The sequence below is a fragment of the Podarcis bocagei genome (assembly GCF_964188305.1).
Source record: "Podarcis bocagei genome assembly, chromosome: 6".
Taxonomy (NCBI): Eukaryota; Metazoa; Chordata; class Lepidosauria; order Squamata; family Lacertidae; genus Podarcis; species Podarcis bocagei.
Window position 1 is genome coordinate 43,010,625 of NC_138130.1, and position 16,333 is coordinate 43,026,957.

Below are 16,333 nucleotides of genomic sequence, written 5' to 3' on the forward strand. Positions count from 1 at the left end.
CTCATCAGGAGACCTACTACCAATTCCAGAATCCCATACCTTGATGCTCTTTCTCCTTGCTCCTTTCTGCCTCTATTAGGGAAGAACAATGGGGCAAGAAAAGGAGCACTTGTCCTGCCCTTGCCTCTGGGTGGGTCTATGGATTGAGAAAAATTTGGGAGTGTACAGGGAGAGAAGAGGAAGGGGAAGTCCCACTTCAGAAGTGGAACATCATGCATGCAGTGCTGGATACGACCCTCAGTCTTCTGAAAAAAGTTGGCTCAGCTTTATGTGCTTCTGAAAAAAAACATGCATAGGATTGGGCTCCTGTTAGTATTATGGGAGCTGCTGCAGATTACAAAGCCAGCTTTCATCACAGACGAACAGGTCCTTTAATGCAGGCATGTTAAGCTTCCAAATATCTGGATAGTGTATTTTTTAAAATTAATTTTTATTTTAAAAATAAAATTCTGCTTAAAGGAATTATGTTGCTAGAAACAGATAGAAGCCATGAAGGCATGGATCTGTGAAGTAGTTAGTCTTTGATTATTGCACCTTGTTTGGCATTGAAACCATGTGACTTTAAGCTTTAAAATTTAAGCTTTGAAATTCTCTGATTTTGCTCAGGCTCATAAAATCAGGGTTGTTGCTGTTGGTGTTTTAAATAAAGTATTTATATGCTGCTCAATTAACGAAGTTTCTAAGTTTTAGCTAGGCAGAATTGAGCAGTATTATTTAGTACTGAATTTGTTATGCACAATTATCTCTTCAAACTTTGGCTTCAATAAGGAAATTATTTTATTCTGGCGGTTTTCCCTCCCTTTTCTATGCCTTATTTTATTATGGCATTTATCCATTTTTATTTTTACTTGTTTAAGGTTATTTAAGACTGATTTTACTGGTTTCTTTGGTTGAGAAAACAGACTGTCCCTGCTAACATCAGCGCAAGTGCTTGTATGCAGATTCACAGCACGAAATGTGTCTCTGTGATTAGTCATGACTGAATCCTCTGGTATTTTGTTTAAGTTCTTTTTCATTTTGGTATGATCTGGATCCCAGAGCTGCCATGCTATAGCAGATTAAACAAAGCTGTCCCAAAAGAAAAAAAAATGAAAAGGAGAGTCAGGGTTCCTGGTCTGGGATTTCACAGCTAGCTGTGTCTAACAGCATCAAGAGCCGAGACCTGTCAAACGTAACCAATCAGTCATGGGCATACAAGCAGTTGTGCCTTGCATCTCTCCTCCTGACCTTTTTGTATCGCTAGTGTTTGACCTTGAGATCTTGCTACCTGCTGTTTTCAAGAGTCAACAAATCCATGTGGCATGAACTGCACTTATTTAGAGTTGTCTATTGCTGTATATAGATATGCAAGCAGCATATTTCTGTGTGCTCGCTTGCATCAGGGCTATGGTTATACATACCCGTTGCTGGAAACTGCAGGAAGAAGAGAAGAAGAGGAGTTTGGATTTGATATCCCACTTTATCACTACCCTGAGGGACGTGGGTGGCGCTGTGGGTTAAACCACAGAGCCTAGGACTTGCCAATCAGAATTTTGGCGGTTCAAATCCCTGCGACGGGGTGAGCGCCTGTTGCTCAGTCCCTGCTCCTGCCAACCTAGCAGTTTGAAAGCACGTCAAAGTGCAAGTAGATAAATATTTACTGCTCTGGCGGGAAGGTAAACGGCGTTTCCGTGCGCTGCTCTGGTTCGCCAGAAGCGGCTTAGTCATGCTGGCCACATGACCTGGAAGCTGTACGCCGGCTCCCTCGGCCAATAAAGCAAGATGAGCGCCGCACCCCCAGAGTTGGCCACGACTGGACCTAATGGTCAGGGGTCCCTTTACCTTTACCTTAAGGAGTCTCAAAGCAGCTAACATTCTCCTTTCCCTTCCTCCCCCACAACAAACACTCTGTGAGGTGAGTGGGGCTGAGAAACTTCAAAGAAGTGTGACTAGCCCAAGGTCACTGAGCAGCTGCATGTGGAGGAGCGGAGACGCGAACTCGGTTCACCAGATTACGAGTCTACCACTATTAACCACTACACCACACTGGGGAAGTGGGGGAGTGCTTTTGTACTCGGGTCCTGCTCATGGGTTTCCCACAAGGATCTTGTTGGCCGCTGTGAGAACAAGATGCTGGACTAGATAGGCTCTTATTTGTTGTTGTTTAGTCATTTAGTTGTGTCCGACTCTTCGTGACCCCATGGACCAGAGCACGCTAGGCACTTCTGTCTTCTACTGCCTCCCGCAGTTTGGTCAAACTCATGCTGGTAGCTTCGAGAACACCGTCCAACCATCTCATCCTCTCTTCTCCTTGTGCCCTCCATCTTTCCCAACATCAGGGTCTTTTCCAGGAAGTCTTCTCTTCTCATGAGGTGGCCAAAGTATTGGAGCCTCAGAGGCTCTTATTAGGTTCTTATTCATCTCTTAGGAAGAAGAAACAGGGTGTTGATTCAAATGGTTTATTCTTGTTGGAGCAACTGCTTCCTGTATTCTGTGTTAACAGCAACATGCCGCCCCCCCCCCCGGTAGTTTAAACTTAACACAGAATATAACCAGCCATTTTGACATGGCTTTGGCAAAACATTTCCTTGACATATATATCTATGCCATATATATTTGTAACTTGTGTGTATGGTGTGTTCACATACAGACTGGGGCAGATCAAGCTCCTCATCATTTTTTTTTTAAACTACCACATATTGGGACCCCTATAGAAAGACCAGGGCTTAAACTCCTCCCTGCATCCTCCACACAATCAGGGCACCCATATGACCTGTTGAATGAAACATCTGCATATGAAGAGGAGAATTTCACATGTTAACTTTGGTATACTGACAACTGTACACAACATGTGTAGGCTTGCCATATGCCAGGAAAATTCCTGACATGGCCTGGTTTTTGGGTGTAAAAATGGTGTAGGGGGAATTTTGCCAAAGTGGCAAAATGCGAGGAAAACCCAGATGTATGGCAACGTGCTGGAAAAAGCAGTGGAAACAGCTCAGAAAGCTTATTTTTTTTTAAAAAAACCAGCAATTTGGGGTTGTTCCCTCCAAAAATCTAAAAAAACCCCCAAAACCCAATTTTTGTTTTTTGCAGGTGTCAGGAATTTTAGTTTTGAGATATGGCAACCCTAAACATTTGGCTGTTTAAAAAAATATTCTAAAAGTATGGCTCGACTCTTGTATGTACGTAGGCATGATCTACATCACATAAGAATTGTGCGATAGGGCTTCTATCTATGTGTTAATGGTCTTCAGAGCATCAAGAAGCACTTCAACCAAAGTTGTCTTTGGATCCTAAAAGGATGTAGTTAATCACTACAACCATATATTTACTATAAAGGTAAAGGGACCCCTGACCATTAGGTGCAGTCGACTCTGGAGTTGCGGCGCTTATCTCGCTTTATTGGCCGAGGGAGCCGGCGTACAGCTTTCGGGTCATGTGGCCAGCATGACTAAGCCGCTTCTGGCAAACCAGAGCAGTGCACGGAAACGCCGTTTACCTTCCCGCCGGAGCGGTACCTATTTATCTACTTGCACTTTGTGCTTTTGAACTGCTAGGTTGGCAGGAGATATTTACTATACTGACTAATAAAACAAAGATATTAAAGTCTTAAAACAAAACATTCTGGCTTTCTCCTTCAAAATTGCTCGAATGTGGCTATTCAGGTCAGAGCAGCTGAAGAAGGTTAAGCCCAAACTTTTGTGCCTTAAGACCTCACTCGATCCCTCTGTTTTCCATATCCATGCCATACATTTAAAACACATTCAGAGCATCTGGCTTTCTCCAAAGAATCCTAAAAACTGTAGTATGTCAAGTGTACTGGGAATTGTAGCTCTATGCAAGGTAAACTACAGTTTCCAGGATTCTTTGGGGGAAATAATGTGCTTTAAATGTACGCTGTGGGTGTCATCCCATGCCCCATGTTTTTCTCCCACAGGGATTTATACTTTCGGGAAACAAAGTTATTGTGGATGAATTTCTGTCCTAAACTAGTGAGACAGTGAAATAATGGCTCAGTATGGTCCAGTTTCTCTTTTAGTGAGATTAAAAAGGTTAAAATTAGTTTTGAATGCCTCCTCATTTTTTTGTACAAATGCCTATTTAAATTACATTAAAATATGTGCATATCTAATTGGGCATGTATTTGTCACAGAGGTTCTAGAACGGTAGCCAAGTACCGTATTTTTCGCCCTATAAGACGCACCTTTTCCCCTCCAAAAATGAAGGGGAAATGTGGGTGCGTCTTATGGGGCGAATGCAGGCTTTCGCTGAAGCCTGGAGAGCGAGAGCGGTAGGTGCGCACCGACCCCTCTCACTCTCCAGGCTTCGCGGACCTCTCCTCAAGCAGCGGGAACGTTCCCACTGCTTGGGGAGAGTTGCCGGCATCCCGAAGCCTGCAAGCGCTGATCCCAGCACGTGCAGGCTTCGCGGATCTCTCCCCAAGCAGCGGGAACGTTCCCACTGCTTGGGGAGAGTTGCAGGCATCCCGAAGCCTGCGCGCGCTGATCCCAGCACGTGCAGGCTTCGCGGATCTCTCCCCAAGCAGCGGGAACGTTCCCACTGCTTGGGGAGAGTTGCCGGCATCCCGAAGCCTGCAAGCGCTGATCCCAGCACGTGCAGGCTTCGCGGATCTCTCCCCAAGCAGCGGGAACGTTCCCACTGCTTGGGGAGAGTTGCAGGCATCCCGAAGCCTGCAAGCGCTGATCCCAGCACGTGCAGGCTTCGCGGATCTCTCCCCAAGCAGCGGGAACGTTCCCACTGCTTGGGGAGAGTTGCCGGCATCCCGAAGCCTGCAAGCGCTGATCCCAGCACGCGCAGGCTTCGCGGATCTCTCCCCAAGCAGCGGGAACGTTCCCACTGCTTGGGGAGAGTTGCAGGCATCCCGAAGCCTGCGCGCGCTGATCCCAGCACGCGCAGGCTTCGCGGATCTCTCCCCAAGCAGCGGGAACGTTCCCACTGCTTGGGGAGAGTTGCAGGCATCCCGAAGCCTGCGCGCGCTGATCCCAGCACGAGCAGGCTTCGCGGATCTCTCCCCAAGCAGCGGGAACGTTCCCACTGCTTGGGGAGAGTTGCAGGCATCCCGAAGCCTGCCCGCGCTGATCCCAGCACGTGCAGGCTTCGCGGATCTCTCCCCAAGCAGCGGGAACGTTCCCACTGCTTGGGGAGAGTTGCAGGCATCCCAAAGCCTGCAAGCGCTGATCCCAGCACGTGCAGGCTTCGCGGATCTCTCCTCAAGCAGCGGGAACCACCGCTGGGCTCCCACGGCTTGCAGAGAGCTGCCTGTTTGGGGGCTGGGGTCGGGGGAAGCTCGGGCTGCCCCAGCCCCGCGCCTGGGGGGGAAATAATTTTTTCCCTTTATTTCCCCCCCAAAAAACTAGGTGCGTCTTATGGGCCGGAGCGTCTTATGGGGCGCAAAATACGGTAAATATTAAGAGACGTACATGGCAGCATTCTTCCCAGTTAGAAAGGAGGGGATTATCGCATAGTTGCAGGACTTTTCTGCAGGATCCCCCCACCCGTACATAAATAATCTGGCTAATCAGAAGCTTATTGATTAGAAAGCACTTTAAAAACAGCTCACCAGCTTTCTTATGGCTAATGGGCAGAGTCGTTCTGGAATTTACATGTTCAAGCAGGCTTACTAATTAAAAGATTCAAGCTGTTCCTATTTTCCTAAAGATTGAAAGTTACTCTTTTGTATATATTTCTCATCCTTTTGTCTCTGAGTTTGATCTTTGTAGTGCTCCTCCTCCTGGCCTTTCCGACTAATTTTAAAGGTTTCATCCTGTGTGTGTGAGAAAGATTCAGTCAGTTATGCTAATATAGGGAGTTTTTCACAAGAAATATGTTTCCATAGAATTTCCATTTTAACACATTATTCATTGAGTTCTTATATTATTATTTTGTATCATTGCCTTATATGTTCCCTTTCTGATTCTGTTTGCACTCCTCATTCTCCTCATTAGTACTAACTTCTCTCAGGTGTTTTGTGTACCCTTGCCCTTGCACATGTATGTTAGGGAATTTGCTTTTTCTGGATTTTTTGGATTTCCTCTGAAAGAGCAAGTGAGCAGTCTAGGCTGCTCTTAGCATCCTAGCACTAGCAGTGGAGGCACAAATGGCCTACATAATGTGGACTGCTTTCCCCCCAGCTATGGCTGGTATGCTAGGTATGGTCATTCCTGGACAGGTATAGGCTTACCACAGTGATCCATGCACTGGTAACTTCAACAGGGGATTACTGTAATGTACTCTACATACCGGTAAGTCTCCCTTGGAGGCTGAGCAAGGAGCTGCAGATGACCATATTGCACCATATATTACATCAGATGTCTGATGGAAGTTGGAATCCAATAACATCTGGAGTACCACAGGTTCCTGAACCCTGATTTAAAGATATCCATGTCTCATAAGAATTCAGGTTTCTTCATTCCACCTTTTTTTTTTTTTTTTTTGCTTTTAATTACTAACCACATTCACAAGGGCATTATTGATCTTCCCCTCCATAATCAGTTTGTTAAACTTCAGGTCTTGGTTTGTAACTTTTATATTCACTAAATATCTGCTAATGTTAATATTCATTAATGCATTTATTTTTCAAAATGTACTATTGCTAATTAAGTTTGATGGATTGTTTTCACAAGATATAGGGCATGTTATTTCGCTGGTAGACATTTAAGCAAAATTAAAGTTTAATGAGTTTGATTAGCCAAGTAATCAATGAACTAATCAATCTTAAATGCAACCTTCATTAGATCACCCAACTAATTTCACTTAAGTCAAAATTAATTTGGCTACTCTAAACAGTTAAATGACATTTGAAGACCTATTACAAGAAATGAATCTCAGGATTTGATTTGTGAATCAGCTGAGCTGTAGGTGTGGATACATGTCTGCATGTACCTATGCAGCACTTCAAGAAAGCATTAAGGTACATTTTACTATATGCTCTTTCCATTTTTAAACGGTACCTTTTCATAACGGAGTAATCTATTTACTATTAATGAAATCAACAGAGTGTGCAGAGGCAACATTCAGACGCTTACTGGTGGCAAGCACAGACTCTGCGGAAAACATCTAACATGTAGCTTTGCTGAAAAATAGTCGCTAATTAGCAAAAAAGAGAAGATTTTTAATGGAAAAAATCAGCAGAGCATGCATGATGTTCAATGCAGAGCTCACAGTTTCTGGCATGGTTTGTGCTTATCAGCTTGTCCCCGCTGCCCTGGCTTTTCCCCAAATGACACTTTATAAATGATTATTATGAGTAATAATAATATAAAAACGTGGGTTATGATTTTCCAGTTGTAACTGAGATCCTGGTTGTGTAAAAGTGGGTTTACTCCAGGCAGTTTTCAGAATGGATTGAAGGGGATGCCTCCAAACTCCATCTCATGCTGCCCTAGATATTGCATATTATGTACTTTGTGTTTGCATACTATAAACCACTCTGTACTCTTTGGATGAAGGGTGGCATATAAATTTAATAAATAATAATAATAATAATAATAATAATAATAATAATAATAATAATAATAATAATAATATTGGAAGTCCAACATCAAAACAGCAATTATGGATCCTTAGCTTACCACTAACAGAAGATGTGATGGCAATACTCTCTAAAATCCTCCACAGAGCTGTGAGAGAAAACTCCTTAAAATGAAACCCACACTGCCTAGACTTTAATATATATAATTATTCTACTGGGTAAAAAATATGTATTTAGTTAGAATGGTTGTGTGCTATGAAGCTGAGATACTGAACAGCACACATGGCAGAAATAAAAATTCACACTTCCAGATAGGCTATGATTTAAAAATAAATCAAGGAAGCCTTGCTCTCCACACTAGTATAATTAAATTGTTTTTACAGCATAGAAATCAGCTTATTTGACAAGTTCCAAACAACCATAGACCATTAGAGATACTGTGATCCCCAGAATATAAGTTTCTGCAATTTGCCTGTCTCATATATCAGTGCCAAAACAGGTGGCAAAGGCAGCAGGGGAACAACAGCCGGCAGATAGCAGATGGGCAGGCCAAAGGAACATGCTGCTTGTTGCTTCACTCGACATGAGTTACATTTAGTGTATCCCTTGAAATGATGCTGTAAGGAAAGTGCTGAAAGCCTCCTGTCCCAATAGGAGGATGTTCCATCAATTTTTAGAAATGGCTCCATCAGCTTAATAAATGAATCACTTGCTGGTGAGGATTTTTTCTCTTCTTAAGGGGATTATGGAGGCAAGGCTAGCTGGGCTCTTTGAAAAGCAAATATGTGTGCATTGAAACAATCATCTCTGACAATGCTAACCCTAGGCCATGTGTAGGCAAACTAAGGCCCGGGGGCCGGATCTGGCCCAATCGCCTTCCAAATCTGGCCCGCAGATGGTCTGGGAATCAGCATGTTTTACATGAGTAGAATGTGTGCTTTTATTTAAAATGCATCTCTGGCTTATTTGTGGGGAATTCGTTCATTTTTTTCCTTTTCAAAATATAATCCGGCCCCCCACAAGGTCTGAGGGACAGTGGACCGGCCCCCTCCTGAAAAAGTTTGCGAACTCCTTCAAGCTGTAGGCTGCAAGTTATGGGGCGGGTGTTTTTGTTCTATCCCTTAAGAGAGTACTTTTAAGGCATGGGTTTCCTCTGCTAACATTTGCTGAAAGCAAAAGCCAAGTAATATGAGATCCTGCAGACTTCTTAACAGGGTCTGTACAGAGTTTAGCATATGGCAAAGCAGTCATATTATTTCCTCTTCGTGTGCCCAGTTCACACCCAATCCAGAAGTCTAGGAAATCCATTGACCTGAAAGTTAAGAACACGATGAAGCAATCACAGGGGCACTTCGCAAACTGTGTGTGGATGTGCAATGCCCACCGTCTAACCCATTTGGGCAAGTGAATCATTGTCTGGCTCACTTGCAGCATGGTGTTTTGTTTCAATGGATTTTTTTGTGGTGTAATAGCAGGAATAAATAAAAAAATAGAGAGAAGAGGAAACCAAAGCAATACCTTTATTGAACTAAATGCGAAATCAAATTATGTAGAATCCTTCCATGGATGCATATAATATGACATGACATTGAAAGCCTGTAATACAAAACCAGGTATGGCAAGTAGAGACTGTTTAGGTTATGCTCTCTGCTGCCATTTGATCACTTATTAGGACACCCGTAACTCAGTTTCCTCTGCTCTTTAGTCTGCTGCCCTTTAAAGCTAACCACCAAGGAGAACTGCCTCAGGTGTCACCTAAAGCAGAAGTATTTGCCCATTTCCTTTCCTGAGAGATGATACGTGGGAGTGCCTGGCCACCTTCAGCTGTGGAAGCTGTGATGCATCTGAGAGCGACGAAGCAGTTTGGCTTCCTGCTCATGATAACTGGCTGGAAGGAGTCCAGGGGAAGAAAATCAGAGGGATGGGAAGGATTGTTTCTGCTCTATATAAGCAACAGAGAAAGATGGAGCAGGAAGACAAGAGGAGGGTGGATGAAACAGGGGGAAATTGTATAGTTGGAAAAGAAGCAGCAAATATACAAAAGAAAGCAGATTATAGGAATGATTATTCTTAGGTCTAGAAGTGGCTTTAAGCCCCATCCTCTGACATCTGGAGGGGATGAGAACATTCTGAGCAGTTGTGATTTTCTTAAAGGGTTAACATAACATGTCTGGGGCTTTGAAGTCTTTTACGCATTTTAAAAGCTTGCTGATGGCTCTGTTTTTATCTGCAGGTTGCTTTTGTTGCACGGTTTTATTGCTTATTGATACTTCCATTCTGTAAACTGATGAAGGGTGGTATATAAATATATTTAATCGATCAATTAGTTTGCTGTCTTTGACAGGTGGGAGATTAGAAGAGTTCAATATTCCTTTTAATCAGCAACCGCAAGCTCTTTATATCAGGAGCAGACTATACATTACGTGATCACTCTTCAAAAAGGGTGCTTAATTTTTGTTTTGAAGGAAAAGCAGCTACAAGTCATCCCATAGATATAATAGTGCCACCACTGCTTCTCTGTGTTACTAAAAAACCCACTCACTTAAGAATTAGCTCTGCTGTTTTTTTAAACTGCTATCCATTTTACAAAAAAGGGGTGAAAAACTAAAAAATTAGCTAATGTTTTTATTAAATGTGTTTTAAATTTTGCCTGCCTGGCATCTGGTCCATTTGTAAGCCAATGCAGTGTTCCTGATTCATATATGGTCATGTTAACCATTTGATTAACTCCACTGATCTTAAGAGTGGGAAGTATCTGAAAAGACTTAGAAAAGCCCTGGCTTCAGAACTCAGTTGGCCTGAATTTACTACGCCTCTCTCTTTTTTTAAATCATAGGATTCCCAGCAGGAGAGCTCCAGAAGCCATTCTTTTGGGGAAAAGAATATCCCAGGTAAAAGCAAAGTCTTAAAACTAAAATGCTGTATGTATAGGTATGAAAAATAAATAAAAGGAACCTAAAGGGAAATGAACTGGCAAATAATTTGCTAAATGAAGTCGGCATAGTAGAAATTCTTGAGAAAGTTGGAAAATCAGGAGATATGTGTAGTTTTTGTTGTACTGCAGGGGTCATAATCTATGCCTGCCTGACGAGTGTTCCCTCACCAGCCACATGAAAGTAGTGAGCAAGGCCAGAGGCAAAAGTGGGAGGAGCAAGGGAAGCGACTCTTACCCATGCAAATGTCAGGGGTTTCTATGCACATAAAGGCTACACTCACACAATTTTTTGGGAAAGCGCCATGATACCACTTTAAACAGTCATGGCTTCCCCCAAAGAGTTCTGGGAGCTGTGGTTTGTTAAGGGTGCAGAGAGTTGTTAGGAGACTCTCCTATTCTCCTCCCAGAAGCTACAGTTCCCAGGGTGGTTTTACAATCAATCCCTCTGGCAATTATTCTAGAATCATAGATTTGTAGTGCTGGAAGGGACCACCTAGCGCAACCTCCTGCAACGCAGGAATCTTTTGCCCAATGTGGGGCTCAAACTCATGCTCTACCAACTGAGCTATCCCCAGATGGAGACTGTTTTTGCTACATAGTCCACACACAGTCGAGATCTCTTGATTCTTTTTTTGCCACTGAAAAAGCCCTTATTGAGAAACCCATTTCATTCTGAAAAGAAAAGCTCATAGCAGATTCATTGTGCGTTACACAGCAATCTGTCCATTTGAAAACAGATGTAGGTGGTCCCAGTAACGGAAAATTCACCCACACATGCCCAGTTATGTTGCTGGTGGGTGTATACTTAGATGGCAATCATCACTTGCAAATAACCACACCCTCTCTTGTGGACAGCAGGATCTAGAATCAATCTGTATTGAGAACATCATTTTGAGGACAAGCATTAGCGATTCTAGACTGAGGAAAAACTCCACTGTTCTGCTACTAATGGGTTAGTGTGTACACTGCCCAAGTCCAGGATCCACGTGAAACCCACAAGCAGGACATGAGCACAACGGCATGTCTCATACAGATCATGCAGTGGGTATTGTGCCGTTGTTCCAATATTTCTCAGTCACAAAGAAAGATGCTGAGATCTGGGTTGGTTTTATATTCTAGGCACACCGCTTGATATTATCAAAACCTGAACAGTCTAACTCTTAAGATTGTATTCCATATCTTATGCCACACCTGTCCACAATGCAATATAAAATAAGAAACTTGTCACAGAATGTATAATTTTAACCTCAGGCCTATAATGGAATTTTGCACTGATAGGGAAAAACAACCACATATCAGTATGAAGCATTTTATTACATGCCAGCTATGTTTCATGGAGGGCACAACAAAAGAAAAAAGTAGGGTTAAAATGAAACCAGACTTCAGGTTTTAGACATTACTCAGAAGGCATGTTTTGGATTGTTAAATCTTGTGAGAGATGCTTTTGAAATCCCAGCCTCCTCTTCTAAAACAATGTCTGTATATTTGGGTGGGGGACTTGTGGTTTTCTAGGTGGTGTTGGACTACAACTCCGATTTTCCTGGACCATTGGCCATGCCGGCTGAGTATGCTGAGAGTTGAGTGCAACAGTATCTAGAGGGTCACAGCTTCCCTACTAACTCCTGTATATTATTAACTGACTAATTATTCAGCTAACTAAGAAATGCTTCAAGTTTCTGTAGAGCAGCTGAATTAAAAAGCCAGTTGAATTAATTTTGTTTTGTAAATGCCAATCTGGATTAAAATACTATTTCTATTGTTGTCTTCTAAAGATAGACATAGGACCAAGAAATCCTGCTTTATTTCTTAGCTTCTTTTTCCTTCTTGTATTCTATTTAAACGTCTTCAGTTGCCTACGAAATGACTTCATTCTTTCCACACCTCTCTAGGCTCTTTTATCTGTCTGTGCTCCCCCCCACCCCACTTCTTTCATCGCTCCTTTGGTACATTGACCCTTAATAACCTCCCCTAATTATATCTGTCGTTCCTGGACTTCATCCATTGTCCCCTGCTGCTACCTGCCATTGCAATTCTTTATCTATCTGGCTTCTACCGCTGGTGTATTTAAACACTGATAGAAACTCATCTCTTAGCACTGGCATTTCACTGATCTTGAACACCTCCCTTTCTACTCCTCTCTTCTTCCCCTTTGTGTATCTAGACTAAGTTGTAAACCAGAGGGCAAGGCCTCTATTGTTTTGTTTTTTTAGTGTTACATGCAGAGCACTAGCTGTGGTGCTAGAAATAAGCAAGAATAACAAACAAATCAATACAAAAGCGCTCATTAGGCACAACCAACATATTTTTATTGGTTGGCTACACTATAAATAATTTGTGCTTTTATAAATGATTATCTGGCTAAAATGTGTCCTTGAACTGCGAAAATGCTCTCGCTTGCCTGCATGGAGGGATGTTTGGGTTTCTGTGTATAGAAAATCTCTGACTTTTGCATAGCAGGAATGTAGCCTACTGTATCAAGAGTCGTACCTGTTGCTCTGCTCATTTCTGCCTCAGGCACGCAGCCCCCCTGAAATGTTCTCCATGAAGGAATGTACTCCTTGGCCTTTAAAAATGTTCATCACCCCTGCATTAAACAGCATTTTTCTTTTTCTCTTTCCCTCTGTCTTTTGGAAAAAATGCCTTTGTTTTTAAATTCTTGATGCCCAAATAACTGCGTTCTGTTGCACAGTCTTACAAAATTTATGTGAGTGTGTATGTATCAAAGGAAAACTCTCCTTTCTTCTACAGGTCTTTAAGCTATGGTGCCATTGGAGTAATTGTTGGGCATGAGTTTACCCATGGATTTGATAATAACGGTGAGTACTCAAACAGATGGCTTATTTATTGACTAGAAAAGATAACTACTGACAGATCCACTGGCATACATTTAAAGCATATCCAATGTACAGAGGATCCTGGGTACTGTATATTGTTAAAGAGGCTGGCGTTAGTAACTCTGTAACGGGGGGAAACTGTAGTCCCCAGGATTCTTTGGGAGAAGTTATGTTTCAAATGTATCGTGAGGATTGTATGGTGGTGCAAGGAGACCTTGCCAAGCTGTCACTGCCATCAGTTGTCAAGCCCCTTCAAAGGGTAACTTTGTCAGGGAAGGCTGAGGGCAATCTCCCCCCCCCCTTTTTTTTTTTTGGAGAAAGCTTGAAAACTTCTGAAGTTTTTTTGTAGATTCTCTAAAGAAGCCGGGGGGGGGGGGAGAGAATAAAATGCTTTATAATGCAAATTGGGAAGAATATGTCCAATGCTTTTTTGTGTCTGTGACAGTACTCAGTGATACAGAGTACCACTTTCTTTTTGCTGCCCAGGGCAGACATTTTATGCTGATACCAATGACACCTCATTTATTTTATTTTTTGCCAGAGAAGCACTGGGTACCCCAAATTTCTTCCTTAGATGGAGTCTTTTAAGTGAATGTAACTCATAATGATGTTATACTCTCCCCTGTGGGGAAATGTCTACAAGAGCAAGAAATGGGTAGTTTTACCAATCTCTAGAAGAGTAGATTCATATAAGCAAACGTTTGCGGGGTGGTTTAAGAAATGTGTGCGGTTTTATTTGTTCAATCCTCATGTTCACATTAATTGTAAAAAAAGAAAATTTCCTTTCTGAAAAACAAAAAATGCAGGCCGCAAATATGACAAAAATGGAAATTTGGATCCCTGGTGGTCTTTGGACTCTGAAGAGCAATTTAAAGAGAAAACAAAATGTATGGTCAATCAGTACAACAACTATTATTGGAAGAAAGCGGGCTTGAATGTAAGTGCAAGAGCAGTGATGGATGATAATATGTTCTATCTTTTACAATATCATGGAAACCAGTTGGCTATAGGGACAAAGCTATGGAGTAGAGTTTAATTATTTTGAAAATTATTATTTTATTTTATGCACCTCTTAATTGCCAAAGTGACTTCTAAGCAATTTACAAATATAAACAATTTGGATTCTTGATATTCTTTCTTTCCACCAGGTCAAAGGAAAGAGGACTTTGGCAGAAAACATTGCAGATAATGGAGGTTTGCGAGAGGCTTTCAGGGTAGGCAGCTCTTTTTGCTTCTAAGCGGCTCTCTCTCTCTCTCTTACACACACACACACACACACACACACACTCCCCACATCGAGTAACAAGGGTTGATGAAATTTGCACCTAGTTAAATGTGTTCATTGTGCTTCTCATCAGGCCTATAGGAAGTGGATCAAAGAAAAGAGACAAGGAGTGGAAGAGGCCCTATTACCAGGCATTGACTTCACCCACAATCAGCTCTTCTTTCTAAGCTATGCTCATGTGAGTATTACAAGATGCCCTTTCAGAATGGATATATGTATTTAGCTGCTCGATTAGTGGTGAATAGACAATTCTGCTTGATTACAAAAAGAACTTTCTTAATTCACAGCTTTTCTTGGAGTGTAGATCTGGGGGGAGCAAGCTGCCATCTCTTTTCCTTCTCTTTCTCTCACTTCCCACTTTCTCCTTTATAAGCACAAACCATACCTACTCAGAGATCGGCTGCTTTTGCACTTCATTGTAAACCGTAATTGATGGGCCTACCATGGCTCTTGCTTTGTTCCTCCTGTGAGAGTAACAGAACCCTGGCTTAGCGTTAAGCCAAAATGGAGGATCATGGTTTGTTTTGGTCCAAACGTGACCTGGAGCCATGACAGCTTGTTCATGTCTTCCTGATTGTGCTGGAGCCAATTTGATGCTCCCACCTGTGCACAGCCTGGACCTGGCCACTTCCTCACCTCTCCCTGCTCCCAGTTAAGCGACAGTGATGTTGCTTCCAGCAGGCTCATGAGGCAGCTTTGCCCCATGACTCTGTCCGCATTCACAGGAAGTTCAACCCTCTTGTACAGTTACATGGGCATGTATAAGTGTGTACAAGGCTGCTCTTGAATATTTTAGCTGACACTGTTCTGTTCACACCTGTCTGGTCCTACAATACCAATTGTAAACAGATTGATTTAAATGCTTTTTAATTTTTAGTGTTTTGATTGCTTCTTGCCTTGTTCTCTATGTTGATTGGTTTATCTTTACATTGTATTGATGGCACATGAATAGTTTTATTCATATTTTTGTACCAGTAATGTGTGTTTTCCTGGAAAAAAATGAATAGGGAAATTCCTTAACTGTGCATGGGAAATTTTTCAGTTAGCATTTGAACATTTCCTGGTGTTGATCTAATTTAGTATGTTTATTTTACTTGTATTTAGTAAACAAAGCTAAATAGCCAAGGTTGCATTTGCAGTTGGCATCCAATGCATTGCAATTTATGTACTTACGGAACAGAAAAATCTTCCCTGTACAAGTAAAGTGCTGGGGAAATTTTTTTTGGAGCCCATAACTGTTTATGTATGTGACTCTGGAATCTTTTGGTGAAGATTGGTTGAGTAATATTTAAAATAAAAGAAATAAATGAACTATATTGAGGATTTTAGGTAGAGATAAATTAACTGGCTTGTTGTTGCTGTTTTTAAATCTTAGGTGAGATGCAATGCCTTTAGACCAGAAGGTGCAAGAGAGCAAATCTACACTGGAGCCCACAGCCCTCCTCAGTTCAGGTATTTTAAAGTGTGTCTCTCTACCCCACAATAGTAACACTAATTCATTGGGGTATTTAATAGAGTAGATGAGAACATCAGGGGTTGGATCCTATGTTGATCCTCCATTCACAAGGGAGAGTGCAATTCCTTTCAACTTTGCAGCACTCCCCTCCCCCTTATTGCACCCAGTTTCCAACCCATATCAGGGAGGGCAAATAATGGGCCACAGAGCAAAGTGTGGGAGGCAGAAACAACCTGATCCATAAATGTGAACTCTGTTCTGTTGATAGAAAGTTGGTATCCAATATAGTACCGTATTTTTTGCTCTATAGGATGCACTGGACCACAAGACGCACCTAGTTTTTAGACGG

The 16,333-nt window shown here is 42.2% G+C and overlaps 2 protein-coding genes across 8 annotated transcripts in view; one reads left to right on the plus strand and one right to left on the minus strand.

Annotated features, from left to right (window-relative positions):
* The window catches only part of PHEX (phosphate regulating endopeptidase X-linked), a gene marked incomplete at its 5' end in the record, with an annotated part of 99,738 nt that overhangs the window by 77,746 nt on the left and 5,659 nt on the right, over window positions 1–16,333 (plus strand). For all 7 annotated transcript variants that reach the window (XM_081199421.1, XM_081199425.1, XM_081199427.1 and 4 more), the window contains 6 exons: window positions 10,311–10,365; window positions 13,158–13,225; window positions 14,050–14,180; window positions 14,392–14,457; window positions 14,602–14,706; window positions 15,904–15,980. In XM_081199421.1, the coding sequence (XP_081055547.1) occupies window positions 10,311–10,365; window positions 13,158–13,225; window positions 14,050–14,180; window positions 14,392–14,457; window positions 14,602–14,706; window positions 15,904–15,980 (502 nt within the window). The remainder of the gene's footprint in view (window positions 1–10,310; window positions 10,366–13,157; window positions 13,226–14,049; window positions 14,181–14,391; window positions 14,458–14,601; window positions 14,707–15,903; window positions 15,981–16,333) is intronic.
* LOC308589908 (uncharacterized protein) overlaps window positions 1–16,333 on the minus strand; it is a 178,393-nt gene that overhangs the window by 17,738 nt on the left and 144,322 nt on the right. The window lies entirely within an intron of this gene.